Source organism: Thermoascus crustaceus (assembly GCF_041956765.1).
Source record: "Thermoascus crustaceus strain CBS 181.67 unplaced genomic scaffold VTN00scaffold_5, whole genome shotgun sequence".
Classification (NCBI taxonomy): Eukaryota; Fungi; Ascomycota; class Eurotiomycetes; order Eurotiales; family Thermoascaceae; genus Thermoascus; species Thermoascus crustaceus.
In genome coordinates this window covers 960,511-976,203 of record NW_027192531.1, presented here as the reverse complement: position 1 = coordinate 976,203, position 15,693 = coordinate 960,511, and the positions used below count along the sequence as shown (strand labels likewise).

General features: G+C 50.3%; 3 protein-coding genes across 3 annotated transcripts; 2 read left to right on the top strand and 1 right to left on the bottom strand.

Moving 5' to 3' along the window:
* Positions 1-4,596: 4,596 nt before the first annotated feature.
* Positions 4,597-4,873, top strand: VTN00DRAFT_7903 (uncharacterized protein; the record flags this gene model as incomplete). Its single annotated transcript, XM_069434698.1, has 2 exons — positions 4,597-4,650; positions 4,760-4,873. 2 exons carry the CDS (start codon positions 4,597-4,599, stop codon positions 4,871-4,873), a joined length of 168 nt encoding a protein of 55 aa, XP_069286169.1.
* Positions 4,874-5,897: 1,024 nt separating this feature from the next.
* Positions 5,898-6,950, bottom strand: VTN00DRAFT_7902 (uncharacterized protein; the record flags this gene model as incomplete). The annotated part of the gene is made up of 1 exon (XM_069434697.1): positions 5,898-6,950. The coding sequence occupies one exon, from the start codon at positions 6,948-6,950 to the stop codon at positions 5,898-5,900; it is 1,053 nt and encodes a 350-aa protein (XP_069286168.1).
* A 3,414-nt stretch (positions 6,951-10,364) lies between these two features.
* VTN00DRAFT_7901 (uncharacterized protein) lies at positions 10,365-10,772 on the top strand (the record flags this gene model as incomplete). The annotated part of the gene is made up of 1 exon (XM_069434696.1): positions 10,365-10,772. The coding sequence occupies one exon, from the start codon at positions 10,365-10,367 to the stop codon at positions 10,770-10,772; it is 408 nt and encodes a 135-aa protein (XP_069286167.1).
* Positions 10,773-15,693: the final 4,921 nt, after the last annotated feature.

The following is a 15,693-nucleotide window of genomic DNA, read 5'->3' as shown; positions in this document are numbered from 1 at the left end:
CAATTGTTTTGTTCTCAGCCAGCCCCTTCAAAGATATCGGTTAAGCTGACAGCAGTTGGAACCGATGTGACCTTTCACGATTAGTGAAGATGCTGACGAAGAATTTAGAAATAGGGGGAAAAAATTCTCCTGCGTAGCTACCGAGCTCCGAAAGATTTCCAAGGATTGGAAACGAGCCTGTTCGAACTTCGGCGACTCCGATTGATATCGACGGGGTAACTCCGCGTACTCCATGCTCTGTACTACCCAGTATTCCATAGTCCACTATTATCCTTGTCACTGACCAAATAAGATCCTGGACTTCCAGCTGACTGACAGACAGCGGCAGTGGAGAAAACCCCCAACAAAATTGAGAGAGGTAAGTACTCCGTCCGAGCTTCTAAATCCCCTGTATCTTCAGGTTCTGGGAATCATTGAATGGAATACGCCAAGCCATGGAATGCAGGGGTGCGAGAAGAAGCGAAATGCAGAAACAGCCGTGCGTGACACGAAGAGCCCAGGGTGTCAGGGACAGTGACATCACTCCATGCTACTTGACTCCGGGCAAGGCACTGCCTCTGTAGCTATCTGGTGACGGGACAAGGGTGTGTAGCTAATCAATTATGTAAACTACCCTAGTTGTTAGCTGCGAGCATCGCAATGGGGATCTGGCAGGCCCACGTGGCCTTTTCCCTAACTAGGATTCTCAACTCACCGCATGATGGTCGAACAAAGTTACACACATAATTACAGAGTACCCCATTCATGACATATTTGAAGGTAATCGTTATTCTCAGGTCACCTTGGTTGCTACGGAAAAATAATCCGCAGTCAGTTGATCGCTGTATGGAGTCCAGACCAGCTTAGCCCTTGGCATCATCATCATCACTATCGAGCTCTCGACCGCCTTGACGGGATCAAGGCGGGTAAGCTTGAAAGTTGAGCCATGGAGAAAGACCAGGGGATGGTCATAGTGGGCAGAGCAGATCGGCCAGCTGGGCCATGGATCTAGGTCGCAGAATCGGACCTAAAACGGTTATTGCATTGTTTCTTGGCTCTGCGCTAAGACGTCAGATCGAGGAACCAGATCGCTGCCCGAATAAAGCAGAAAGGGGTTGAGTCTTGAGTCCTCCTTGACGTGGGCCGGTCGCCAGCGTAGCTCTTTAGGGGCCCCACTGGTAACTGAATGATGGGCCACGGCAGAAATGGCAGATCATCAGAAAGAAGAAGCTCTGATTGCCTATCATCCAGAAAGTTGGGAAAGCGGCAGCGGGACAGACTAGGGCCATTATTGACTGTTGAGGCCGAGGCTTGACTGTGTACAGTATGTTTGGTGTGGACGGGCGCTGGATGAAGCCTGAGGCCCCTGAAACATGTTAAGTTACAGCTTAGTAACCTTACATAACGCAGTGAGACCGATCTCTGGCCTTAGGCACCGAGCCCTACCTAGGTAGTCCCAGCCGATCTTGGGATGGCCTACCGGCGGTCGATGGCTGGTGCGCTAGGCCAGGGACAGCCTAGCAGATCGAGGTCACCGAGACCCTCCGGGGGCCAATCACCGGTGATATTTCGCACGCCTGCGATAGCCTCACTGTCCACACTGGGCCGTCGCTGGTGGTGACCTCGGCGTCCAGCCTGACCCCAGGCGATCGTCGCTGCAAGTCTCGTCACGGTATGGTATTATTCCTGCGAATAACCGCGACCGTTGTCATAGTCGCTGTCGCCTTCGCTATCAATCCTGACTAGCATTATTGTATGCAGATAATTCCTTACGGTCTAAGAGCCATAACTCCATTCACTAACAACATCCGATCCTTACCCGTTCAACAGGGTACAAGACGGCAGCACCGAAACAACGTGGATTCATCCATCCAGTTACATAATTCTGCCTACTTCTTGCGACAGATGTACAGTCGTCCTCTGAACAGTGCGAAATACGAAGTACTACAGAGTATGTCGAACACTATTAGCTTCTCACTCTCAGGATCTAGCCGACTTGTTTCATTTCTTTTTCTGTCGAGTTTCTACAGACGGTATAACGTATATTATACTAAAGTTGCTATTATAGCCAGTGCAACCCGGTCCCTCGTATTCAGACTCCCAGTGAGGTCCGGATGGGCACTTGCCCGAAAAAGATACGAAACGTCCGGACCCAGGGTTAGACAGATCAAGTTAGAAACCTTACCAAGTGCCGAGAAAAAACGGCTTCGTTATACATAGTTAAGCGGTGTTTGACTTTGGGCCCTGCGTCCGTTCGCCGTCCGCCCCGGCGACCGGCTCTCGATCGACCTCTTTTCTTCTCTTTCCCCCGCTGCGGCGCAGCCGCGCAGGAGCAATTGCGAGTTGACAAATAGTTCCGTTCCAGAAACAAGCCGAAGTTGAACGGCGAACGGGCCTTCAACCCCGTTGATTTTTTTTTTTTTTTTGTTTCTTATATCTTTATTATTTTAGCGCCCTTGATCATCATTTTTTTAATTTTTTTTCCTGTCTCCACTCTCCACCAATCCACCACCTCCTTTCCTTTTCGAACCGGGCCTACCATCATGCCATGTGCGCGCTGCTGGTCGTTGTCATTCGGTGTTTCCGACTGAGAGTCTGAGGTTCCTTGTTGGTGGAAACCGCATTGCAGCATGCACAGCGCAGAGGCCATCGCCTAGCGGCTGCACGGGGTTGGCGCGTAGAACATGCCGAGGCATGTTAGGTACCTAGCCAGAGTCCGACCGTAGCAGTGCAAGCCATACAAACCACCATGCTCGAGATCCCTGGGGTAAAGTCACAGCTTGTATAGTTGCATCGTACTCAGGCCCCAGCCTTTGATCCATGGAACGGTCACAATATAGTCGGGTTGGGTCAACTCTCAACCTGTGGTACCCTATTAGGACCTTAGCTATAAGGTCCGCTACCAACACCATCCCATTATTATTATTTCCCATCCCATCCCACGATTACATATCTAAGGTACCTAGGCACATACGGCCACTTTGACCCCGTTCGTCCCGGATGGACGGAGCCTCACTTTTTTGGTCTGGGTCAACGAAGCACAAAAAAAACCTGAGACTTGGCCCCATTTTTCCCCCACAGAGTTAAGGGCACAGTTAGGCACTACTCTGTAGTTCGCCTCATGATGATCGGTTTCTGTCAGACCCAGTCAGCGTTGGATAATCAAAATCAACAATCATAATCGTTTTATTATTCTCGTGCAAATGCGATAATCTTGTCATCTCTCACCTCACCAACCCCGCTCCCGGCCCAGTTTGGTTTGTTTCAAGTTTCACAAAGAAGTGAAACGGATCGAATGAAATTATGCAAACGAGAAGCTACGGCAATAGCATTGTTATTCGCCTCGGTCCTTTCGTAGAAACAAGGGGGGCGGCCGCCAAGTTTGGATTGTTTGAGCGATCGATGATGAAATAATGAAGGGTTCGGAACTATTCCGTACTGTACGGAGCACTGCACTCCTCGGAATGAACCCGTCCATACCACCAGTTTTTTGAGCATACAGCAACCTTGGTGAATCATAGTAAGTAGCACTGTAGTACTTCCGTATAGGAAACAGAAAACAGTACTATCCATTATTCGCAACCTGTCATGTCATTGCGCTGCGTTGCGTCTTTCTCGACAGCCAACGGCTTTACAATAGTACCTACAGTGATAGCATAGGAGGTGTCTACAGTAGCCTAGTTACAGCACCTAGGTAGCTAGATAGCTCTGAAAGACGTCTTTCTTTCTTTCCTGTCCTTGTCTTCTTGTCTTAAAACTCAGCAGCCACAGCCAGCGGCACGGCCGCTGTTGAAAGCAAGTGACTTAATGACTTAAATAAAAAAGACCAAAAACCAAGAAAAAAAAGCTTTTCTTGCATGCAAGTACTTGTACTTGTACTGTACGTATGTACTAGTGAAAAAAAAAAGCTTCTCATTCCCAAATCTGAGAGAAACCCAGGAACTACTGAGGAATAGAACTTGAGTCAGGACCAAAAAAAAGCGAGGATCGATGCGATCAAAGTTTAGTTAGAGAGCTGCTAGCTACCTAACCTAACCTTGTAACTTAGGTACCTAAGGAAAACATCTTGAAACTTAATCTGTTTTTGCCTTGGTGCCTTGTCCAGCTCTCGAGACACCTGCTCTCCTCCTCCTCCCCAGGGAGATAGGGTAGATAATCCGATAGACAGACCCCGACCCGATCGATCGAGAGTCTGCGTGCGTGCAGCCCAACCCAAACCCGAATTTTAGAAACTTGAGGACCGCTTTAGTTTTTTTGTTTCATCACTTCACACTTAGGTAAGTAAAAATAACTCGTAGATGCTTCCTTCACTAAAGTTAGGCCTTTTCAAATGGCTGGTAGCGATCTGTACCTACTACCTAGGTGCACATGATATGTTCCATGGATTTTGTTTGGTTTGGAACGACCAAACAACGAAAAAAAGCGGGTACGGGTTCAGGTTCAAGCTTCACATTCACAAGGTCCCACGGGGGGGTGTGTTGCGGTTGAAGTTTCCAAACGATAGGATTGGAAGGACCAGAATTATGAATGAGGAGGGGCTTCGGACTTCGAGGCTGATGGAAGGGCGCTGGCGGGCTGAGATTGAGAAAACTTAGTACCTAAATCTAGTTCGTTGAAATGAACTCAATCGATTCGATCTCGCATCTCCTTGACCAGGACAACAGCCGACGTGTATGTCCACGTCCCCCAGCTGAAGCCTGGTCTGGTCTGGTCTGAATACCAAACTCCAATTCGTAGTTGGGGGGAAATGGGAGCCTCATTTAGGCGCTTACGATCACAGATCGATCCCATCCCTTGCGTCGTGAGCGTCGCCCGTCCCGAGTCCGACTCCCCGCAGCAACAGCGCACCGCAGGCCGTGCAGCTCGACAACTCGACGGACTCGGCGTCGCATGACAAGACTTGGCTACATTTACCGCTACAGGTTTGAGGCTCTCTTTCTCGCCACAGGAAGTCAAAAAGCGCCGAGTCGACGCTCGAGGGGGGTACGCCAGCCAGCCGGCTGGCCAGCCGGCCGGAAAGACGGGACGGGGATGGGTCGGACCGCGGCACTGTGACAACGAACAAGCTCACAGCTTGCTTTGCTTTGTTGGACTTGTGAACTCTGACTCAAAGATACACGTTCTTTGGCTGGTTAAAGTCTCATTCGTGGTTATGAGACGTGTGGATGCTACGAATAATAGTATGGATTATTGGAGATGGTAGTCAGGAGAATAATCATGTTGATGACGTGATGATATATAGACAGATCCAGCGCTTTTTAACACTACAGGGTATTCTCCAAGAGGAAAGGGTAAAAAGAACATCAAAATTGAGAGGGTATTAAGCAAACAGAAGGAAAACAAAAGAAATCAAACAGCCCAGGGGCCTACTCTGACCCCCTTTTTTTCCCGCTAGATAAAATCACACCATGCAATCCCTACCACCGGTCCCAATGTTCGAAGAAGCGGTAAAAAGACCAACCCGCCAACTAGCCCAACATGCGAGTAAAGAGAAGAAAAGAAAAGGTATAGTTTCCCCGACCACATGACCTCAGATCCTGCAAGGGATAAGGAAAAGACGGGAGAACAGACGCCAAGAATACCGCTGCAGAAACCAGATGTACGCACAGCTTGTACACACCAGAACTGCTGCGACGCACGGTGACAAAGCACGGTAGGCCAAAACGAAAGAGAAAAAAAAGCTATTTCCACAGAAAAAAAATGGCAGGACCCGTACACACGTAGGTCTTTTCAATGCCTGAAACCTCCAAAACCCTTATATTCAGAAGAAGAAATCATGTACCAAAAGATGAGGTCATTTACAGCAGATGACCCGTTCCCAAGCTTTCGTAATCATTCCAGCCATGTACAGAGTCTGAGCAAAAACCGTCCGTGCCAGTACTCGTCAAAGGCACCGACTTTGGTAGCACAACGTCCAACTAGTTCAGCAGGGAGTCGACCCCCATTCGCGAATCGCGCGAGGGTCGTCGAGATTGAGAGTCTAAGGAAGACTCACTCCGGGCTGGCGATGTGGGCCAAGTAGATGGCGCGGAATTCAGTAGCTTGGGGTAAGGCGGTGCTGAGAAGTCGGGTGTCCACTGCCGCATCGAGGGAATTTCCAAAGACTCGGTGCTCTTGCTAAATTCAGGGTTCTGCAGTGGAGGCAGGGAGAAGCAGTTCCCGTCGCGGAGTTGGAGGGCCGGCGCACTCCCTCTCCGCAGCTCGCCAAAGCCCTGCGGGAGAGGCAGCAGCTGCGGAGAAGGAAGAGTCCGTGGTGAAGATGAGCAGATCGAGCTGTGATCTGAGACCAGCGACGGCGTTGCAATCGAGGGGGCGTTGGAGATTTCGGAGAATGAAGGGGAAGTCAAGGGAGCCTCAAGCGCGCGGCTGCTAGAAGGAAGGGAGAAAACAGGAGACAGTTGCCGGTTGTTGTCGATTGGCTCCAGCTGCAGAGGCCGTGGTCTCTGCTGCTCAGTGAAAGAAGGCACAGGAGAAGGAAGTTTCTCCACGCGCATCTTAGGGGATGATCTTGTCGTCCACGAGGAACATTGTGGCGTCTCAAAGCGTGATCGATCGGCGGGGCCGGTGGTGGAAGGCTTCGGGTACGGGGGTTGGACTCGGCCATTGCACGACGTTCGCGATGCATTGCCGCTCTGAACGAGTCCTCGTCGCTTCCGGTTCATGCTTCCATTCCACCAGTTCTTGACGGCGTTGTCGCTGCGGTTGCCCAGTCTCCGGGCGATCTCCGCCCAGCGCTTTCCCATTTCGTTGACCATCCGTTCGATCATCATGCCCTCCTCGGCAGAGATGGGCTCGTGGTTCAAGGTCGGCTTCAGGTTCTGGTGGAATCTCTCCCGGCATTGCTTGGGGGATCGGTAATGCATGTGCTGCGAGATGCGTACCCAGTTGTTGGGTCCTTGTTCGCGCACGAGCTGGAGCAGCGCCTGGTCCTCTTCAGGGACCCAAGGCCCGCGACGGTGTGTGGGTGCCATTGCTGTAGCGAGTTGAAAAGTATCGCACGACTTTTTTTTAAATAAATCTTTAACAGACTGTTAGATACCATTTGAAGAATCGAAAGTGCCATGATTCTGTGAACGAATGTCATGGGGAGTTGGCGTAAGACGACTGCGGCGGGGAGGGGAGGGATGCTTGCTTACACTATGGAGGGGTGTAGCGCGAAGCTTCAAGTGTTGTGAGATTCGGTGGTGACCAAGGTAGCAGACGAATTGCAGAGGATGTATTGAAGAAAGAAGTGACAGGAGGCAGATAGATATATGCGGCACAAGACAAGCTTAAGAGCTGAGCGGATTTGCGGATGTGATGGGCAGATATGTACTTGTACTCCGTACCAGGAGCGTGGACGGCACCCGGGCTCCACCAAGGAATGTCTAATACCTTTCGACGTACCACGCTATGGGGAATATCCAGATCTGAGATCTTCGAAGCTGACAGCTTCAAAGCCAACAGAGTGGGTAATATATAGCAAGCTATTAGAGCTAGGCTGTGGCTGTTCAAGATAACACTGGGCGGGACCCAAGGAGACGCCGGCTTCTGGACAGCAGAATTAAGGTGGGCGTCTGACGGTGGGCGCAAAAAAAGAAGTACGTATGGGGACCAAGAGAAGGGTTGCAGACGAGAACATATCCCCTTTCGGAAAGTCGGACCCATGTTAGGACAGGGGATGTAGCGAAGCTATGTGTTCCAGGCCTGCCGCACCCGCCCGGGCTTTCCAGATCGTGGGGATATTCGCCACTTGAACTGCGATTACCGACAGGGGAACACTGGAGTGGAACAGCTAGGGACCAAGACCGGGGGCTTATCCACCGCACGTAACAAACGATTACCAGTCGATGACAGGATCATCAATAGGGCAGGGCAACCGCGGACCGTCCTAAACCGAACCCCCGTCAATTCCCCCGTACGGGATCTCTCCCCCCATGTAACTATGTACCGTACGTGCATTATTGTGCATTGCGTTGAAACTTTCCTGGAAGTCTTCTGTCAGAAGTCGCACAGCAGTGCTCCTCGAAGACACGGTCACGACGGACGTAGGTATGTATGTAATCGAGTAGGGCTCTGACAGACAGACTCGAACGAGGTGCAGCAGAGTCACGCTTGTCGTTGGCAATGCAATTTCGTTACAGGATCTGTTCGGGGTGCTTTACACATGGGGTGCTGCAATAGCGCCTACGATAGCACCCATTGTTGGCCCATGCTCTGTCATGAAACGCCCTGACAAGGAGCGGCAGAAAACGTCCTTCAGCAGCGTGGCCGCTTGAGCCGTGTCATGTAACGAAGGGGGGGGGAGGATCTGTCTGCCGCCCATCGTGAGCTAGTAGTGTTTAGATCAGAGGGCACCGGATGGCGCGATCCCAGGGCCACTTCGAACCAAAAAAAATCCAGAAAGTTGTGGCCCACAGCGCGTTCCCACGCTAATGACAGATTTGATCGAGAGTCGGTCGGGCTTTGCGAGATGGCCAATCCTTGCCCTGGAGGGCTGGTGAGGTTCTCTTTTCGGTCTTGGGGGTTTTTTTGCAGACCTCAGCCAGCCACGCGCTCTGCGTCGACGGCCGCGCCCGCTGGTTGGTCCAGTCGCTTGATCTCGTGGGCCAATCGAGACCATGACCCGTCCACCGTCATGACAGTCGAGATAGTAGCTCGAAAGAACTTGTTTTCTGGACGCACCCTTCCAATTACACAATATCGGTCTTCTCCTATGGGAATTGGATCTTCGTGCCGTTCGCCGATTAGAGATCCCTCCTTCGGGGTTCAAGACCCAAAATTTGAGGCTAGAGTGAGGACGGAAGCACGGCTGGGGTAGTCTGTTTCTACAACCTCTCTACTGGATCGACTTCTCGCAGATCTGATTGCTGGGTTTCCCGGAAGGCATATTCTTTGCATGGACTTTTACATGCTGAGGTCTCCTTTTTTTTACCCTCTGCCTTTCCACAGCTCCAAACAAGAGCAATGATCCATATTCTAGCCTGTATTCCGTACAGTATGTAAGAGCAGAAATTCCGCCTCTACTTACATCATAATGCCAGCAATCTAGATCGTGGGGCATTAATGACAAAAATCCGTTGAAGGCACGGAGTACTCCGTACCCCAAAGAGGGGTTGCCCCTTAAAATTTGGTGTTAAAACACTAGATCGGGAAATCATCTTTTAACCCGAGGCCTTACACGGTGTCGGCAGAGGATTACTTCATCGTATTGGGAGAGCTACCATACGCACGACATTTTCCTCCCGAAACTAAGGGATCATTGTCCTGTCGCTCAGGGCCTTTTAGAAATAGAAAATAGGTTTGCTGGAGATTAGCATCTGCAATAATCAGGGGAAATTGACACTTGTCGACGGACGTTTGTGGCGTCCGTGTTGTCAAGTCTCTCTAGGAACCCACGTAAGCAGCTTGGGACAGGACAGCAGAAGGCTGAAGCTTCAGAGTTAGGAGATCTGTTGCGGTTCATTGGATGCATAGGGGGATGCTAATCGACCGCACGTTAATCAACCTCGCGCGGGAGGCGCTGCTCCACTCTAGCTGATGACGGGCTAGGGCAGGATGCTTAGCCACAATGGTTATTCAACATTGACAAATACCTTAAATCTTAATCTATACCTTTTCTTCCACGCTGTGGATGATCACATCGATTCGTGTGGGGAGTAGTGTGGAGATCCAAAACAACTTCGTACATAACTTACAGACCTAAGGTGCAAAGAAAAAAAAACGGCCGTCCCGTACACGGGGTACACCGATGTAACGTACAACTATAGGCCACGCTAGAGAGCAGTATCTGTCAACCTGTCAAGTCTGCAAAGAATAAATCAACCTGCTCGTTTATTCCTTTCCCAAAACGGGATTCGGAATCCAAGTCTTGCAGGTATACAGCTATGGCATCGCATATGAGCCATCTATTAGCAATTGCCGATGAATCCGTCCCTGTCAAGCTGTCAGCAGCAAAACCGCGTGGCTGCCAGAAATGGAGCTGATAGCAGCAGTCGGTGACAGAGCAGCCATTGACCGTTGAGAGTTTTGGGAAAACTCAAAAAGGATGTGGCATACAAGCCAGTGACGAGACTCAGACGGGCATCGTTCAGCCTCAATGATGGCATTATTTGCGGCGTTCAGGATCTCACACGCACAGTTTAGTTGAATCCCCATTTCAATATGGACCGATCAATCGAGCCCCCTAAGCGTCGATGTCTTTCCTCAGCAGTAGTATACACAGTAGTATGCGTTGGTCCCTACATAGACCTCGTCAGAAAACGGACCGACAGGGCGGTGACGGCCAACCCCTCCGAGCAACGTGGATGCAGCGCAGGTGGATGGGAGGGCTCAAGCCAAGGAGACAGGAGGAGGCTCGATGGACTGTCTGTAATTGGACTCCCCCCCCAGCACACAGCGCCAGCATGACCGGCCTGCTGGGCCGGGGTGGACCTTCGAGGCGTAGCTGGAGTCTCAGGATGCTTTGGAGGACAGTGGGCGTCAACGTTGGCCCGGCAGCGCGGCTCCACTGCGAGATACACGGAGAATCGGAAAAAGAACAGGCTCCGACGACGTGCTGCTTCCGCCGCGCCTTCCAAGGTTGCCAGGTCAGCTTATCGATGGCGCTAGACCTCTTTCTGGACGCATTCCACGAGCGCATGGACCGCGGACCCCGCTCCGGCCACCGCTTTATCCTGAACCGGCATGGCTCAGCCGCATCATATCCATCGATCCGACCAAGGCGCTGGAGCTCGGACCATCCGATCAAAGCCGCCACTCAGCGCGCTTCTCTCGTGGTCCCACCGCTCACGTTGTGCGGCCGTGACGTTTGATGCGCTGGTGATAACCGTTGCCATGATCGACTTGATCATCGTAATTTCGCCCCGTCGCTGTCAACGGAAATAGTACCTGTCCAGAATTCCAAATACTTCTTGTTACTTTCCGGATACGGAAGTCAGCTATGATCTTATAACAAACAAGCTCTGTGAACAGTAATCTTCGGAGACGCCGACGACTAGCAGTAGACAGTGTCAACCCTGACAAGACTGCTCTGACATAGGCAGGTCCTTGAAAGCAAATTACAAAAACCAGTTGCTTCAAATTACAGTGTAAATGGCGCGACTAAGGTCAACTTTCATGCTAACTCGTCAATACAGGAAAAGGGATATCCTGTGTCACGGCTCATCACGAACGTGACTAGAGTCGACGAAGCGTTCATGTGGTTTGTACCTCGTAAGCGCCTACAAAAGTGCTAGGATATAGCAGCAGGTGGTGTATCAACGGTTGGGATTATTCAACCCCACACGCTGTGTGGCAGCTTCATGTTTCTCAGTCAGGGATGCGATTCTGTTGGGCACATGAGGCGCCGACAGATGCAGGGCTCGAGATGCAGTCCGATGCAAACGGTTTGCACGCGTCCGCTGTACCCGACTGTCGGGCCTGCGGCTTTCGAGGGGGCGGCCCATCGATTTGGATACTGCCAACCAGCAGGAGTAACCAATCTCTTGTCGTCTTGGAAAGCCTATGTTAGCTCCCTGTTGGCGGCTCAACGGGGTCCCAAGAGTGCCATGTCATGCAGGGTCATGCAGGGTGCCATGCTTGAACGTTGAAGTCGTTGGTGACAGGATCGGAGCTATCTCAGGCGTGTCACGTGGCATGTAGAACCTCTCGACCTCCCGAACATCCCCGGACACCCCCCGTCCGCAAGCGCCAGACGATCATCGATGATTAACATGTATGAGGTAGATTTCAATTCAAACATGATGGCGAAAGTCATGCATGCAGTATGGGGGATCGCGACTGGCACTTGTCACAAAAAGCAAAGTGATGCGATGCCGTTTCAACTACTGTATGCTGCAGGGTCTTGGACAAGGCGGTCAGATGTGATGCATAAAGATGTCGAAATCCAACAGTCCGGAGTCCGGGGTTCTCCCGATACTCCGGGAGGCTCGGGGACCATATGGTTTGATGGTTCCCGATTGGTGGACCGCCGGACCCAGCATTGACAAATTCCAGAGAAACAGGATTATGTAACGTCGTCACACCCACATCTGAAACCACAGAATATATCATTCAATCTCTCCCTGATAACAGATTTTCCTCTTGAGAACATGAACCTGAGTATGTTCTGTGTCCGCTTTTCCGTGCTACAGCAGTCATGAAAGTTCGCAGAAGGCATGATCGGACATCCAGAGAGGGTTGATCGACAACAGGGTGCTAAATGCTAAAATGCCCTAGCGCGAGGGATGCGACGAAACTATCGATTTCCCTGCGGGAATACGAGGGGGCCTCGTACATACATCACCGCCCTTGGCCACGCCCGGTTGTGCAACGGAGTTCACACTGCTTGTGCGATAATGGTGACGAGGAAAGCAGAGTAGTGTCGAGGACAAGAGGAAGCTGAAGCTGAATGCTCTCCGGAGCTATATGATCTTTGCCACCGGGTCCCAGGATCCTGATTCTCGGATATATCAGCCGCACTCGACTAGCAAGCGAGCGAGAACCGAGAACCGACAGGGGATGGGGGCCAAACGATGCGCCGAACAAAGCCAATCTGGACAGACAAAACTCAATCTCAGAGCCATTCCCAGGGCAGAGGTAAAGGTGTGCGCAGGGTGCTGGGGAAAGGGCGCCAACAGCGACTCGCGTTTGCTCACAGCCTCGGGGCTGCGGGTCTAGGTTCAGGTCGCAGGGGCCGCGTACCTGTGCTGACGCCATGGCGCAATTACGTGCGGGGTTTCAGGAACACCACTCGTATCGTCACGATTTCATGGACGGGCCGAGTCGCGAAGCAAGAGACGGGACTTGAGAAACAGTGTAGTATGACGGCGCCTACCAGGAGACGAAGTAAGTTTCATCGCGTGTCACCTCCAGGGGCACAGGACACTCTGTTAGGAAGAAAGCAGGGCAGTAACACGCTGGCGTACGTCGCCGACCTGCCAAGCTTTCCCGTACACAGAAAGCTCAAGCGAGTGTAGGATCTAGATCTGCTCGTCAACGGTCGCAGCCTTGAAAGGCGAGCACTGCCACATCCAAGTGGCTGTGTGCTGCTTGTGGCGGTGTGTATTATTGGCCTGTTACTCAACTCTCCTCCGGACAGAGCAGAACTTCTCACCGCTAGAAAAGACTATTGTAAGATAACAATAGCGCATCTGTAATAATCTCGTCCTCTTTTCTTGTCACAACCTTGACCTTGGTGGCATGACGCAAGGCCGGTTCAGGTGTGAGGAAACCGAGGTGTTGGCCTCATAGGAGAAATAAAACAAGCTGTTTCCAACCGACGCAAGCCACAGATGCCCCATCATCTGCGTCACCATGTCATCTTTTTCTTTTCTTTTTTTTTTCCTTTTTTCTTTCAGCAAAAATTTTGTTAAGTTGTTAAAGTCAAGTGGGTCGGAGGGGGAATTCCGACCCATTTAACAAAAAAGAGCCCGAAAAAAAAATAGTGCCAGTCTCGTTCCATGGAAACAGAATATCTAGCTCCTTTGATAGACGAGCCGCGCTGCACCAGCACCGAGGGACTTGCGAAGATGGGAAAATGCAATCCGGTGTGCCATTTTTAGCTATTATTCTGGGCTCTTTTTTCTACCTGTCAAGGTCAATGCATGTCTTGTTACTTCTTGTTGATGGGATAGAATTTGATATCAGTGCTCAATCTTACAAATCCACCTCTTGTTCTCCAATTGACTTTATTACTTCAATTCACTCATCTGAATTAAAAAAAAAATCATACTCAGAGAGCACAGCTGCCCTATAGATTACCAGCATAGGAATCGAAAATTTGACCTGCTCAGCTTAGACATGCATGATCGCATGCGTGTGGTTTTTCATGCTGCGCGAGGCTAGCTGTCGTAAAGATGTAGGTCTAGGACTCAGAACTTGAGCTTTGCTCTCTCAGAGATACACATTTTTCCATTCCAAGCTATTGAACAGCGGATATAACTGGCAAACTCCTATGGTGAGCCTCGACGACAAGGACAAAAGACAAACAGTATATTTGCATAACACCTACGCCATTCTGAAGGACTCGTCGAATAAATTCACGCATCATCCTATCTTTATAACAAATATTCATCATTCTCATTATCTCCATCTTAACTCTTCATATCTGGGACCCCATTCTCTTAGCTTCCATCCTTCCTTTCTAACTTAACAAGCTTACCCACGCAAATAGGTGAATGATACATCTTCCAATGAGATTATTGCGTTTCATATATTTTTTATCTCGCCTTTGACCAATAGACACCCTCCATTTATCGACGTAGAAGCGCAGGTCTATCCGGTAGTAGGTCTTAGTAGGATACTCTCACACACATAATCCTGAAGAATCATGAGCTTATAAAACTTCTGGATCTATTCCGCGAGAACTGGGCATTTCGGTTCTCTAGATCCATGGTGCTTGCTTCTCAGAATGTTTTTTTTTTCGATTAGTTTGGTTTGGGGAAGGAGGGCTTGTTTCGTCACCTCGACGATGTATAGGTATTATTTTCGGGTCCTGTTTCATATACATGTACAGCACATAAAACACACCAAGAAAGGGCCGGTTCACGCAGCAAAAGAGATCGATGAAATCTCGAAGACAAAACAACCAGCAAATAAATACCGGGCGCAGTGTCCTTGTCGAATATGGCGATCTCAGACAATCGAACGAAAGATCTCCCTTATTTGCGCGAGCCCAATTGTCACCACATATGCAGGGACTCGGGATCTTCGATCAAATCAATTCCTTCCCATAAGGTGAATACCCAGTTCTCTATCGGTATATTTTCTAGGCCTCTGGAGGCTTATTGTATGCAGGTATGCGGATTGAGTGAAAGATCCTAGGAGACTTTTCTAAAAGAGGTGTAATCCCTCGCCTATGATGAAAGATGTTGCAATCCGCAAGCCGCTTCCCTCCGTCCCTCCCTTCCTCTCTCTATTTCTTCCACCGCTAACTGTTCTAGGAAATGGCTAGATAGATGGTACTGTACTACTCGATTTGCTTTCCTCGTGCTCTTGATTCTTCGCATTTCGACTCATTCCACCAACGCCTTCGCACCGCGCTTAGAAATATATTTCGCGTAGATGCTATTGTACTGCATTGCAGCTTTGAACAAAAGAAATAAGACAAACAGGCAAAATATCGCAAAGTCAAGGCCGAGCAGAAACAGTACACGGCACCTAGCGCACTAAGCACCCCAGTTCATATAGGAGTAGCATCACCATTGCATTGCGTTGCAGTTCATGTCATATCATGCTACCAACCCTATGTACTCTATTACCCGGGAAAAAGTATCTACCTACCTTAGGTAGTGGTGCTGGATTGACATGGAGGGATCCACCAACTCCGCGAAAGAGAATTCAGAAGAGGGGGAAGAGGTGTGATGGGAAGAGGGACGAGTTGGGAAGGGGGGGGGGGGGGGTTTGTACTCCCTTGACATGACGGATTCGCTAGGAGACGTAGCCGTCGCTCTTGCCTGATCTGATCTGTTAATGAGGAGTTCCATTGAAACCGACCAATGGGATGCATGATCTCCGGCACAAAGATGTGATCTCCCTTGAAAATGAGACGGGATGAGATGGTTCCTGCCTATTTTGGTGGTGACCAGATATTGCCAGTGATTGCTAACAATACCTATGCCCATAGCAAACAGAGACTAACCAGCTCTTCGACCTCTCCAATTCCTTCCAATAGCTTGTATGTACGGTATACTGTGGCTCTGGTTCTATGGAGAACCACCGGCAGTACCCTACCGAGCTGCTGTTCTTTGGGAA